The 15,055-nt window shown below is 42.3% G+C and overlaps 1 protein-coding gene across 1 annotated transcript in view; it reads left to right on the top strand.

Moving 5' to 3' along the window:
• The window catches only part of FAM3B (family with sequence similarity 3, member B), a 67,040-nt gene that overhangs the window by 32,492 nt on the left and 19,493 nt on the right, over positions 1-15,055 (top strand). Inside the window, exons 4-7 of the mRNA XM_006870859.1 lie at positions 4,384-4,442; positions 7,295-7,345; positions 8,941-9,028; positions 12,636-12,768. Coding sequence (XP_006870921.1) covers positions 4,384-4,442; positions 7,295-7,345; positions 8,941-9,028; positions 12,636-12,768 — 331 coding nt within the window. The remainder of the gene's footprint in view (positions 1-4,383; positions 4,443-7,294; positions 7,346-8,940; positions 9,029-12,635; positions 12,769-15,055) is intronic.

The following is a 15,055-nucleotide window of genomic DNA, read 5'->3' as shown; positions in this document are numbered from 1 at the left end:
CTTGAGAAATACTGACCGTGTTCTTCCCTTTTGGTTTTCTAACTCCAAATCCCTGCACATTTTATTATAGTATTTGGCTTTATCTTCTCGAGCTCCAAAAGTGGAGATAGGAATGATAAAATTCAAGGGAATGGAAAGTGAAAAATAATAAGAAGAAAGAGTAAGCAATCAAAAAACAGTGCAGCTGTTAAACTTGTAAAGGTGAAAACTCTGGAGGGGTCCTGCCAGCCAAGGAGCTCATGAGATTGGTGACAGAGGGATGTGACAGCAGAGTTCCTGGCGCTAGATGGCATTCCTATTGGAATAGGTGTTATCTATATTCAGGGCACTCAATCTGGAAGTACTTCATGGAGGCCCTTGAGGAGCTGGGTTTAGTGTCTGATAGGACCATAAGACAGCTGGGAGTGGGGTGGCTGGTTATGAAGGTTTCTACTAGACTAATGTAGATCTGTAGCTCTGCAGGTTCTGTAGGTCTGGAGCCAAACCTGCCTGAATCCAGGCACCAAAGAAGCCCATCCAGCCCCCACTTTATACTGGCGTGGCTCCCAACCACGTGGCTCTGAACTCCCAGAGAGCAGGATGTGCCCTGAGAATGGAAGCTAGCCATACCTCTAATCACCAGGGGATCGTGGGGAAAAATAAATAATCACATCTTCCCTACCACCTGTGTGAATCAGCTCTGCCAAGTTCCCTTCTGTCACCAAAGCTGCTCACAGTTCTCAAGGTGGTCGTGTCAGTCTCCCTCTCTCACTGTCCTTTCTCAGTTTCTCCTCCCAGAAAATACTCAATCCACTTCTCTAACCTTTCCTATGACGTTTATGGTTCCATGATTTTCATCTGTGTCTGTTGCATTTTGTCTGTTGTATCTTGATTGTAGAAGGTCCATGTAGTGCATCTGCCATCTTGCCAGAAGTCCTAAGATGATTTTATTCTGTCTGAACAATACTCATTTATATTTCCCTTAGTGTGGGCCTTCTGGTAATGAATTATTTCTGTTTATGTTTGTCTGAAATGCCTTTTTATTTTATCTTCACTCCTGAATGACGATTTTATGGGTCATGTTGATTTTCTCAGGACGTTCAAGGTACCATTACAATGCCTTCTGAATTTCCTTGCTAATACTCAGAAGTAAACTTAAAGTCTATTTGCTGATATTATGAAAGTAACTGACCTTTCCCCCCTCTGATTGCCTTCAAGATTTTTTTGTCTTTGATATTTGGCATTTGTACTGTTTTTTTGTCTTTGATATTTGGCATCAGTCTGTTTTGTTTTTTTTTTTCTTCTTCTTCTTGTTGCTGCTGTTAAGTGCTGTCAAGTTGGTTCTGAACCATAGAGACCCAGCATCGGGTTTCCAAGGAACAACCAGTGAGCTTGAACCACCGACCTTATGGTTCAAACTGACTTTGCAGTTCAATGCATTAACCTGCAGTGCCACACCAGGACTTAGGGTATATTGGGATTTCTAAATATGAATATTTTGAATTCTTTCATCACATTTGAAAAATTCTCAGCCCTTGTTTCTTCTGTTAAGTTCTTTTGTTATCTTTTTCTGGATGAAAAGACCTTATTACTATATCACTATAACTGAAAGTGTATTTTGCATTTTTTCATCTTTTAATCTCTGCCCTTTATTATGGATTTTTCTTTCAGCAGTTTTCTACCATCCCTAATTTGCTATTCAACCCATCCATTGAGTTCTTAATTTATTTATAATTTTAGTCCTGGGATTTCATTTTGGTTCTTTTGGACCTTTCATTTTTTACTTTAGTTCCAAGTTCTTAACTTTTCAATTGTATTGATAATCTTTTTGGACACATACAACGCAGTTATTTTTTAGTTCGTATTGGATAATTCTACAACCCTACAAATCTGTTACTATTAACTATTGTTTCATATCTGTTTCTTTTCTTGCATGCATAATTACATTTGGTAGTGTGCCCACCAATACATTTGAAAAATTGAAAAATAATAGTAATAAGACACAGGATGATGTTATTGTCTTCTTTGGGGGATTTTTTTTTTTTTTTTTTTTTCTATCAGGGACATGAAACTACTAGTAAAACAAGATGACCTGAGTAAATTTTAAAGATGGAAACTTTCTGGGTAATCCAGTTGCTTCAAAGCTGAGGGTGCAGTTCACACAAGTTCTGATTTATTTCTAGTTCACTGTCCTGTTAGCATTGAACCCTTTGTGGTCCCGACCCAAATAAGATGTGAGAGATTTCTCATGGCTCTCACCTTTGGTGGGCTCTGGCTTCCAACTTTTGTCTCCCTGGTCACACATGTCTATCAGAAGTGCTATTTCTTAGGTACCGTTCCTGGCATTAGCAGATGCTCCTTGAGTAAAAAATACAAAGCAAGCCTATACCTGTCAAGCTGACTCCAACTCAGAGTACCTCTAAGACAGAACAGAACTTCCCCATTGGGTTTCCAAGGCAGTACTTTTTACAGAAGCAGACTGCCACATTTTTCTCTCACAGAGTAGCTGGTGGGTTTAAACTACTGACCTTTCAGTTAGTAGTCAAATGCTGAACCACTGCACTACTAGGGCTCCTTGCTAAAGTTAAAGTAGCTTTGCCACCTTGGAATTCAGTCATCACCTAGATTCTTAATTTGGAACTTATTCATTAGTACTTTGGTGTGGCGCTCTGGGCTAAAGCATCAGACTGCAAAGTCATTTGAACTGCAAGGTCAGCAGTTCAAGCTCACCACCTGCTCCTTGGAAACCCTATACAGGGTTGCTATGGGTCGGGATCAACTCGATGGCACTTAACAACAACAACAATGCTTTAAAGAGGATCTTGACACTTTCTTTTGCATCTTTTTTTCTTTTCCTCAATGGAAGGTAGGTTCAAATTACCCAATTTCCCTTTATCAAAAGTTGAAGTTTCTTTTTGCTTCTCTTCAAGTGGTTTTGGAATATTCTCTAAAAGTGTGAAATAACTACTCCTCCAAAAAGCACTAATAGAAGACTCACATGGGAGTGGGGAGCTTCGGTTAGACATGTAAATCCATGAACAAGATCTTACAGTGCCATAGTCACTATTCCAAAGCATGGGAAAAGGATGGAAATTATTTTTATGACATGAACATAACATTAATGACAAAGTCTGACAAAGGGCACAGGTGCATGTGAGTACAAACACACACACACACAAATCCCCAGGCTCTTCTGTAGTAATTAGTATCTCCAGGAATGCCATTTAGTCTTCCTGGTTTCGGGTTACAATCCCCCTAAAGATGACAGTTCTTATTCCCCAGCTTAAAAGTAAAAGTGCAGTACTAACTCCTATATGGATCACCGAGAGTCAAGTAAAGCCTTTCAGTTCACTGAGGGGAAGACAGGTGAATCGAAGTTAAAGGGGCCAGACATGGGTCTGATTACTGAGCTGCCTCTTTCTACTTCATGTCTATAAAATGGAAAATCAATGCTCATGAGGTGGTTGACTATTCAGTGAAAGAACGTTTTTAAAGAGCCTGTGCTGAATGAATATTAGTTTCTCCTCTCTCTTACCTTTTTTTTTTTTTTTTAGTTATTTTTACATATTCTGAGTATACATTTATTTATTTTAGAATGATTCTGAAAATGTCATTTTATTTGCATAGGCATTACATACTGAAGTCATCCGTATTCACTGCCCAACTTTCACATGTATATGTTGTTGTTTTTGTTAAGTGCCGTCGAGTCAATTCTGAGTCATAGTGACCCTGTATAGGATTTCCAAGGAGCATCTGGTGAGCCTGAACCACTGACTTTGCAGTTCCAACAGCTTTGCATTCTTACACATTAATCCATATGAGGTTATTGAAAATACCATGGCTTGGGTCAGGCACACCTTAGTCCTCAAGCTGACATCTTTGCTCTTCAATGCTTTAGAGAGGTCTTGTGCAGCAGGTTTGCCCAATGCAATATGCCTTTTGATTTCTTGACTGCTGCTTCCATGAGTGCTGATGGCTGAACCAGGAAAAATGAAGTCTTTGACAACTTCAATCTTTTCTCCACGTATATGAATGTTGTTTATTGGTCCAGTGGTAAGGATTTTTATTTTCTTTACATTGTGATACAATCCATACCAAAAGCTGTGGTCTTTGATCTTCATCAGTAAATATTTTAAGTCATCCTCTCCCTTACCTTTGATCTGAATTATAAGATTGAAGGCATTTCTACGTGCCCTGAGGGACTAAGATTCTAGAAGCTTGGAAAGAGATGTGTAGAGCAACTTTCTAGGTAGCAGGGCCAGGGCAAGTGCATCTCAGCAAGGCAATGGTAAGCAGCAATAGATGAGACAGAGTTTTGGCCAAGAGGAGAGCTACAAAGCGGGGAGGGTGACTCCTCTCCCAGTGAGAAAGGACTTCCTTGACTGGTAGTTGTTTATATTTCAGGGTCATTGGAGAGAAGACAAAATATGTCGCAAGAGGAATAAATATTGCCATTGTCAACTGTAAGTCATGAAATGTTTTCTTTTAAAACTCTGTAATCGGGTTTTCAAAATTGTCTGGGCATTAGATTATTTTAGAACACGACCTGTCTGTGTTTACATTGTAATGCATCTAAATATTACAAGGACTCCTGGTGTGGTGCTGTAGGATCAGCACTGGACTGTGAACCACAAGGTCGGCAGTTCAAACCCACCAGCTGTTCCTTGGAAACCCTTTACAGGGTTGCCACGAGTCGGAACCAACTTGATTGCACTTAAAACAACATATATTACATATTATTTTTGCAATGCCTCATTTTACGAATTATTTGTAGTTTCAAGAAAAATAACTTAAAACCATATCCACAAGACACATAAATAAATACACTTTAAAAAACAAAAAGACTCAGACTTTCAACCAAATGAGCACAGTTCATGGGGACATAGATAGTTCCTGGCATTAAACCTGGAAAAAAAATTCTGTCAAGATTGACATGGGAGTCACTGACACTAAATGCCCTAAATAGCAGGTTTGGGAAGACAGTTTCATACGGTGTTCTCATGAGTGAGCTAAGATTTGTCCAGTGAAAGTGGGGATCTGAGACAAAAATGTTCCCAATGTGATAATCCAGTAGGAAACTCACAGTACAAAAAGGAAAGAGACATCCAAGTGTCCTTCAGGCCTCCTGAAAATGCAGCTCATTTTCACCGGGCTTTGCTCCAAGATAAACAGCAGACAACTAGAAGCTGTATTTCCCAGTAAGACCCTGGAGAATGGAGAAGAAACCTTACAGATTAGGATGACTTTCATTTTGGACTGTGTTGCTTCTAATTACAATGAAGACACTACTTTCATTTGACTTCTTCCTCCCAATACACGCTCCTGTGGATTTTAGTTCCTTAGTCCCTCCAAGCAGCTCATCACAGTCTGTATGGTTGACTGACTGTAAAGTGGTGGTGTTAACTGCAGGTGTAGACTCCTGGCTCATGGCAACCCCATAAAGGACAGAGCAAAACACTGACCAGTCCTGCACCATTCTTATGATTGGCTATGTTGTTGTTGTTGTTGTCAGGTGCCATCGAGTCAGAACCGACTCATAGTGACCCCATGCACAGCAGAACGAAACAATGTCTGATCCTGGGCCAACCTCACTACCGCTGCTACATTGACACCATCAATGATGCCACCTGGCTGATCCATCTAGTTTGGGGTCTTCCTCTTTTTCTCTGACCCTCCATCTTACCTAGCATGACATCCTTCTCCAGTGACTGTTCTCTCCTGACAATATATCTAAAGTATGAGAGACAAAGCTTAGCCATCCTGGCCTCCAAGGAACACTCTGGCTGCACTTCTTCCAAAATAGATCTATTGGTTCTTTTGGCAGTCCATGGGACTTTTAGTATTCTCCTCCAACACCACAGCTCAAAGGCTTGATTGGCTATGGATCAAACAATAGTGAATCTTAGAGACTTTATTGGTTAAATGTCAGAAGCAGATTGCCTGGTGCTTCTTCCAAATCCAGCCAGTTATCAAAGCAGCACATACTTCTCCCCTGACAGAAAGTTGTTGGTTGTGTAGGAGGTACATTGGTCAAGACAAAATGGGAGTTCTGTGTGGCAGGCGAGGATTTTCTTACTGAACATTCACTGCCCTCAAGGTTGTTAGTAGAGCAGGACAGAGCAGCATCACCCCCTGACCAAGTGTTGCAGCCCTCTAGGGAAAGACACACAAAGAAGTGCTGAACTACTTCCTAGGGAAGGCTTGGCAGCTGCCACCCCCAAATCCCACTACTCTACAGAGCCGAGTCTGAGTCCCTGTTTCTGAGTGAATATCCCATTTCTCCTTCACAGGCCACACTTCCCCGTTACCTGCCTCAACCCATGCACGCACACAGCCATGCATGCCAGTCAGGGAATTGTCTCACATTTTCAGGGCAAGACCATCTGTAGAAATGGCCCTTGGATTTCTATTTTCCCTCAGTGCAGGGCAGGGCAGGGCAGGGCTGTCTCAGTGCTGCTTTTGTCTTTCCCAAATGACTTCCACTGGAAATACCATTTTGTTCTTGTTGTTAAGTGCCTTAGAGTCAGTTCTGACTCACAGTGACCCTGTATAGGGTTTCTGAGGAGCAACTGGCACCAAAGAACAGTTTGAACCACCAACTTTGTGGTCCAGTGCTGATCTTACAGTGCCATATCAGGACTCCAGAAGTACCCAAGAAGTCTCCATTAGAGGTGGATTACACAATAAGTCAGATAAGCATGAGTTTACTTGTTCTTCCTTATTAATCTGTAGTGAACAGATTAAAGATATGGTTAAAGACATATGAAATTGTTCACTACAAATTACTAAGTAAGCCTGTGCTTATTGGGTACTCTGCCCTTGTAAATTTGAAAAGTTGCTTTGATTCTGTAGGAAGGTGTTGTGGGATGGGGTGAGAGACAAATGCCAGCTATACTAGAAACAGCTTTGATGTGGTAAAAAAAAACGTGAAATTGTTCACTGCACATTAGTAAGTAAACACAAGTAAGCCCATGCTTATCTTGCTTATTGAGTAATCCAACACTGACTAGGGCCAGCACTACCAGAGCCCCTGGGAGCAGGGCTGGCTGAGTTAGGGCTCTGGTGTTTCTGTGGAGAAAAAAGGAGTGGGTAAGGGAAGAGTATAAAGGTCAAATTTAAAAGCAGACAGGATGAAAGTTCTAGAACAGTTGACTGGCACCCCTGTCATTTTCATTGTACTTTGATAACACTTCCCAGAAAGATCCCTCTCTCAGGTGGTCTCTTCCCATCCGCCATGTCTGTTGGAGAAATCCGCCATCTTGCCTCATGGATTCAGACGAACTTCCTTTTTAAAAAGTTTTTATTTTATTTTCAGATGTAACAGGAAAGGTGATAGAAACACGTTTTTTCGATATGTATGAAGGTGGTAAGAAAGTTATTTTCCTATTCAAATAACAATGTGTTGAAAACATAAAATTAAGATGTAAATCGCTTGAACAAAAATGTCAAACTGCCTTATCTTTTTCTATGAAAGATAAAAATGAGTAGCCACATAAGTGAGTTTTCTAGCATAGTCTTATCAAAATCCTCCTAGGTTCTCATTGAGTTCATGCAATAAAGTATTAAGGCATCATTTAGAACATCTCTTCTCTGATCACATTTTTCTGTGTCTCTCGCTTCTGTGTCATCCTCCAATAACAGAGAAGAGAAAATCTCTCCTTCCTTTTTTTTTAAACCAAAGTCTATTGAAAATAATATCATCAGCATCCATTCTGAATATCATCAGCCTTGCCTGAAAAAACCCCACCATCATTACTGCTGTGCTTCCAGAACCTGGCTAGGCTGGGGGCAGAAATTTCTAGAACTACTCGACTCATTCTACTCCCATGCTCTTGCCATTCTGGGCATTGAATCATGGCTACAGTTGTTCTAATAAGTCAGACGAGACCAGTCCCTCTTGTTTGCACTGGATTCTTATTGAAACAAGTCTTTATAAAGATCATGGAGGAAAATAAGAGAAAATACACATTGTGATGTCTGGCCCTAAGCCATCCCCATGATCAGATGGGGATTGAACTGCTATGATCCATAGGGTTTTCACGGGCTAATTTCCAGAAGTAGATCTCCAGACCTTTCTTCATAGTTGATCTTAATTTGGAAGCCCCACTGAAACTTGTTCAGCATCATAGCAAAATGCAAGTCTCCACTGATAGACAAATGTGGTGGTTGCAAGAAATGCAATGGCCAGGAATCCAATAGCTATTTACCACTTAGGGTTATTGAACACAGAGGAAAGCAATAGAAAATGCCTACATCCACTTGATGGGAACTCTGCATTTCTATCTATAGTTTACTTAACACATAATTATAAATAAGAAGCCCAAGTGACAAATAAAGGAATCTCAAAATTGATGGACCTTCCTAATCAATCTCTTTCTTAGCAAAGACATCCATGTTTCGGATTGGTCTTCCTTTCCCTGATTTCCAGTTCTGGAGGTCCCCTCTGTTCTTTATCAGCGTCACACATGTGGCTGCCCTAGACTGGGATGTTCATGGCTGTGGGTTTGGGGTCTTTATTGCTAATTGCAGAGAATGTTCTACCTGTGCTGTCAAGGGTATTACCAATTGGCTTGGGAGTTTGGCTAATGGGATCCTTATGATCTCATTTGCAAGAAGGTACTTTCCCCCAGTGGCTCTAGCTACCTTTTTTATTAGTCACCAGAGCTCCCTGCCATAACCCCTTTTCACTACAACTGTGAATATTGTTCCAACAAGCTTTCCAATGAGTTCTTTTCCTTCTATAAGCACTACTGCCCACTGGGATGGTCCCACTGTAGAACCACAGTAACAATTTATTAGTAAAGACCAGGAGACATTTGCATGGGGGCGGGGTAGTGCTCTAGAAAGTCAGAAGGATTCAGAGTGGACATGGAGTCCACATGCAGAAGAAAGCCCAACATCTAGGTCAAGACTCTTGGTTATGAGACAAGATCCTAAAACTGATTTCCCTTGATCCAACAGATAACTCTGGACTGTTGACAAAGTTTATTCAGAGTGCACCTCAGAAATCCCTGCTCCTCATGGTGACCCACGATGATGGAAGCAGGAGGTAAGTACTTTCAGATGGTCACAGCCATGGGCAGAAGAAGTCAGCAAGACAGATAGTGTCAGACCTGACACTCTTCAGGGCCTCAGTAACATTGTCTAGGAAACAAAGAAAAACCTCAAGGAACCAGATGCTTCTTTAAGGAAAAAGAATAACAGCCCATAACAAAACAGACTTTGTTTCTAAGGAGAGAGAGTGAAGAGAGAAGAAGCCAAATGGGCAACCAGTGGTGCATTTAAACAATAGAGTCTAGGGAATGTTTTCTGTAGCAAGATGAAGCTACAGTTGAGAATTAAGGTTAAAAAACTAAGCCCAGCTAGGAAAGCTAAACCCAAGCTGGGGCTTACATAAATATGAAAGGAAATTGAGGTTGTTGTTGTTAGGTGCCATCAAGTTGGTTCCAACTCATAGCAACCTTCTGCACAACAGAATGAAACACTGCTCAGTTCTGTGCCATCCTCACAATCATTGTTAAGCTTGAACCCACTGTGCCAATCCATCTCATTGGGGGGCTTTCTCTTTTTCACTGACCCTCCACTTTACCAAGCATGATATCCTTCTCCAGGAACTGATCCCTCCTGAAAATATGCCCGAAGTATGAGAGATGAAGTCTTGCCTTCCTGGCTTTTAAGAAGCATTCTGGCTGTACTTCTTCCAACACAGATTTGTTTATACTTTGGCACTCCATGGTACCTTTAATATTCTTCCCCAACACCATAACTCAAATATATGGAGCAAAAGAGGAGTAAAGAAATACTTACATACATATACACACTTGCATGCACAAGCATGCACTCGCAACATATGGGACAAATTGTCTGAGTTCTCTAGTGCAGCTGTAACAGAACACCACAATTGGAGGGCTTTAACAAATGGAAATTGATTTTCTCACGGTTTAGGAGGCTAGAAGTCCCAATATAGCATGCTGGCTCTAGGGACAGGCATGCTCTTTTGTTGGCTCTGAAGAAAAGTCCTTGTCTCCTTTCAGTATCTGTGGGCCCAGCATTCCTTGGAGCTCTCCATACAGCTCAACATCAATCTTCCCTTAGATCTAGGAGCATCACAGTGCAGGGACTCCAGGTCCAAAGGATGTAGTCCTCTCTCTGCTCTTATATTTACTTCTCTCTCCTTTTCATATTTCAAAAGAGACTTGTTAAAGATACAGCCTAATCCTATAGAGGCATCTGGCCTCATTAACATCATGTTGTTGTGAAGTGATATCAAGTGGGTTCCAACTCATAGCAACCCTGTATAGGGTTTCCCAGGAACTACTGGTGGGTTTATACCACCAACTTTGTAGTTAATAGTTCAGTGCTCATCTTACAGCACCACATCTGGATTCCCATTAGAAGTGAGAACTCAAAGGATCATTCATAAGATTAGGACTGATCACGTCAGATCCCTTCATGGGTGCCGGGGTTTGCCCTCGACATAGTTGTGTTGTTCACGAGTGTTTGGTTCACGAGGAGGGGAGATCCAGCGGCGATAGGGATAGCGAAAGAATACACAGACAAACAGAAGAAGGGAGACAATGAGGCACCCCAAAGCCAGGGTGGATACATCACTGGTGGGCAGGCTTGGGACTACAGGCATCATGGCCTCTGCAGGCAGCGACTCACTGCCCTGCAATCTTTACTGCATGCCTTCCAACCAGTAATGCACTGCAATCTTTACTCCATGCCTTCCAACCAGTAATGCACACCTGGGGAGGCCTGGGCCTCTGCTTTATTTAGGGGAGGAGTTTCACACCAAGCTGAGAGGGACTAAAACAGGATACAGCTAACATCAGCAATTTTCCAGACATTCAGGTAACTTTACATTGTACTTCACTGGTTCGAATCCCAGGCCAGCAACTTGGAGTCTCAGGCCCAATTAACATATCTATAGCCCCTGAGGTCAGTTGGGGGAAGGTGAGAGTTCTGCAGGAGACGCCCAGGTGAATGGGCTGCACCTGGAAAAGGGATTAGGGAGGATGGGTTCTTTGTCTATAGAACAAAGAACCGAGAAGTAGCTAAGATATTTTTAGTTAATCCTTTGGAGAAAGGTTTAACCTTGCAACCTTTAGTCTCGGCTTTAGGAAAATATCACATTTATCTGTGGATTTTCAAAGTCTCCATGTATTAATTTAATATATATAACTGAATATTAAGATGAAAGCAATTTGCCGTTAACTGCCAGTGGCCTCATTTGTTACACTCGGGCCTATAGGGCCTCGAACCTCTGACCAGTCTTACACGGTCCGCAACACATGGGAGTGATTGATTCATATTAGATCTCATCGTGGAAGTAATAACTATATCTTAATTGCTAAACCACTGAGAATCCAGGCCCAGCCATGTTGACACCAAACCCTAACACAGTCTCACACAGCAGTATTACTAAGGAGAAGGAGGATGCAGCTCTGTGGGTTCTACTAAGTAAGTATAAATGTGTTTACTGCTGATCTTGTACGAACCTCAATGAGCCTATTTGCAGATGGTCACAGCCATGGACAGAAGAAGTCAGCAAAACAGAAAATGTCAGGCATGAAACTCTTCAGGGCCTTTAGTAATGTTCTCCAGGAATAACAGTCCAATGCTCATCTTACTTCTTTGAATCTCCAAGATGGGGCTACACAATGCAATTACTAGACACACTGAAGATGAACTATGTGTGACAGCTTACACATACGTCATCTTTTAGTATCCCTATAGGGTCACTTTTCATCAGAATCTAGTCATTGGGACGCCTCCCTGTGGTTACTAATGACCTTTATCCAAAGGGCAAATAAATTTCTCCCATCGTTATGGCAGGACTAGGTTTGTAACTGGGAATCAGGGGCCTGATGAAGCTAGCTTCCCTGAGGGTTATATGTCAGAGAGATGGCTCCTAAGTCCTTGAGTTTTAAAACCATTCCTGGACTGTAAAGCCAAGTAGTGATACTCTCCAGGAAATGATGTTAAAATAAGACTGGTTCAGAAGAGGAGGGAAATCCTTTTGTGCCATTAAAAAGGTTTGCATACATTTCTAAAGAGATAGAGAAAAAATGGACAAATACAGATCTTCTACAGTAAATGTATTCAGAGAGGCAGGGGTGGGACAGAAGACTCGTCCCCTTTGTGCACCAAAATGCATTTATTTTTACTTTGTCTATTGGTATTTACCCTTACAATTCAACCAGACTGAGCTATCCAGTAGTATTTTGATTGATTATGTGCCATGGAGTCAGTTCCGACTCATAGCGTCCCTGTACAGGGTTTCCGAGACTGTAAATCTTTACAAGATCAGAAAGCCTCATCTTTCTTCCATGAAGAAGCTGGTAGTTTTGAACTGCTGACCATGCGGTTCACAGCCCAATTCATAACCACTATGCTACCAGAGCTCCAGCTGCAAACCTCAAGGTCAGCAGCTTGAAACCACTAGCTGTTCTGCTCCCGTAAAGATTTACAGCCTCGGAAACCCTGCACAAGGTCTCTATGAGTCGGAACTGACTCCACAGCACACCACCACTACCACCATACAGTAAAAAAGGAAGAGAGGCTATTTAGAAATCTCCGTCTAGGAACAAACACACAGATAACGTGAGCTTCTCCCCATGTAAGACAATCACGTGTCTTCCTCTGCTTCCCAGGCTGAAGGATGATGCCAAGAATGCCATCGAAGCACTTGGAAGTAAAGAAATCCGCAACATGAAATTCAGGTCAAGCTGGGTATTTCTTGCAGCAAAAGGCATTGAACTTCCTACAGGTATTCAGAGAGAAAAGGTGAGTCCTTTTGCAATATCCCTTCACACAAATGGTCAGAATGAAGAAGTACTGTGATCGCCATGAGTCAGAATCAACTTGACAGCAGTGAGTCTGACTAGAAAACGTGGTCGGTCAGGCTGAACTCCCTACCTGCAGACTGGTCCTTATTGAGAGAATGCCACACAGAGTGGGTGTGCCTCTGGTGGTATCTAGAAGCAGGCTGCCTGGGTTTGTATGCTGGTTCCCTGATCACTCTATGTGTGCCCTGGAGCAACTTCACAACCTCTCTTTGCCCGCATTTCCTCACTCCTGTTGCTGTCAGTTGTCATCACGTCAGTCCCCCCAACTCATGGCAGTTCAATGAACAATGGAACAAAACACTGCCCAGTCCTGTGCTGTCTCGTGATTGGTTGTAGGATGGACTGTTGTAGTACATAGATTTTTCACTGCCTAGTATAAGGAGCTCTGGTAGCGTAGTGGTTACAAATCCGGCTGCGAACCTCAAGGTCAGCAGTTCAAAACTACCAGCTGTTCCATGGGGGAAAGATGAGGCTTTCTGATCCCATAAAGATTTATAGCCTCGGAAACCCTATGCCGAGTCGCTATGAGTCGGAACTGACTCCATGGCACACCACCACCACCACCACCACCATTGCCTAGTATATTCGATTCTGTCTTAGTCTAGAAGCTCCCAAGAAACCTATTAATATCATAGCAACACACAAGCCTCCACTGACAGACAGGTGATGGCTACATATCAGGTGCATTGGCCAGGAATCAAACCGGGGTCTCCCTAATGGAAGGCAAGAGTTTTACCACTGAGCCATCAATGCCCTCAGGCTGCCTCATTCCTAAATTGGAGAAAGGAGTCCCTGCATGATGCAAATGGTTAACACTCTAGGCTGCCAACCAAAAGGTGGATGTTCAAATCCACCCTAGGGTACCTCAGGAGAAAGGCCAGGCAATATACTTCTGGAAAAACAAACAAAAAATCAGTCATTGAAAACCTTACAGAGCACAGTTCGATTCTAATAGAAGTGGGGTCACTGAATTGGTGTTCACTCAACAGCAACTGCTAAAGGCATGGAAAGCATTAGGTCTTCCACACAGTGGGCTCTTGATGTGCTGGTATTATGTGTAAAGCAGCCCGTCACAAAGTGTTCTGAAACCTTTCCCTTTAGAGCCGTATTTGAAAAGCACTTGTTTGAAAATGCAACATTCTCAAATCTCTTTAATGCTAAACGGACTCTTGGACTTCTGGTGCGGTGCTATAGGATCAGTACTGGACGGTGAACCACAAAGTTGGCAGCCCAAACCCACCAGCTCCTCCTTGGAAACCCTATACAGGGTTGTTATGAGGTGGAACCGACTCCACGGCACTTAACAAATGGACTCTCAGCGTTGACTTTCTAATGCACTGCCCCAACACAGTCCATTCTGAGTCTCCCTGTCCCTGAACACCCAGTTAACCTCTCTGTGCCTCTGTTTTGGGACTAGAAATCATGCTTACCTCTGCGGGTGGTTAGAATCTCAGTTGCTAATTAAAAGGTTAGACGTTTGAATCTATGCAGTGAGTGGCACCTTGAAGAAATGTCTGGTGATCTACTGCTAGAAACCCACAGCCATTGAAAATCCCAAGCAGCATAGTTCTACTCTGTATACATGAGATCACCCTGGGTCAGAGTCAACTCAGTGGCAGCTGGTAATTCTTAAGGCAGGGAGAGGGTTAACTGAGGTGATACAGGCAGAGCATTTAGCACAGACTGGGTAGACACCAAGGACACACTTGTAAATAACTTTCAGTGTTCACTGCTGTCATCACAGTGTAGTAATCCATTTCCTGACTGATTACAAACTCCTCCCATTGTGTTCCTTGTTGATCAAATAAAAACAAAGAGCAAGACAATGAAGTCGTAACTAATAAAGTACTAAGTCACCTACCAAAATTCCAAAGGAAACTTGGAAAAACGTGTCTGACTCATGATCTGATACATGTTTGCGGATGATGAGGCCAGCCCCTTTTCAGTGGTGCTGCTCTCCAGGAAACAATGTTAGTTGAGAAGAGGAAGGAATGGACGACACTGCCAGGAGCACATGAAAGCTGGATAATGCCAAAGGGAAGGACCAGAGAATTGGCACATTTAAATTATGGTGTTGGTGAAGAATACCCAAGATGCCCTGGATGGTCAGAAGGACGAACAAATCAGTCTTGGAAGAAATAAAACCAGAATGTTCTTTAGAAGTAAGGATGGTAGGATAAAACCAACCACTAGTAAAGGACATCTTGTTTGGTAAAGTACAGGGT

Source organism: Chrysochloris asiatica, unplaced genomic scaffold, assembly GCF_000296735.1.
Source record: "Chrysochloris asiatica unplaced genomic scaffold, ChrAsi1.0 scaffold00154, whole genome shotgun sequence".
In the NCBI taxonomy this organism is placed as follows: Eukaryota; Metazoa; Chordata; class Mammalia; order Afrosoricida; family Chrysochloridae; genus Chrysochloris; species Chrysochloris asiatica.
Note: the sequence above shows the minus strand (reverse complement) of the source record. Positions and strands in the feature narration are given on the sequence as shown.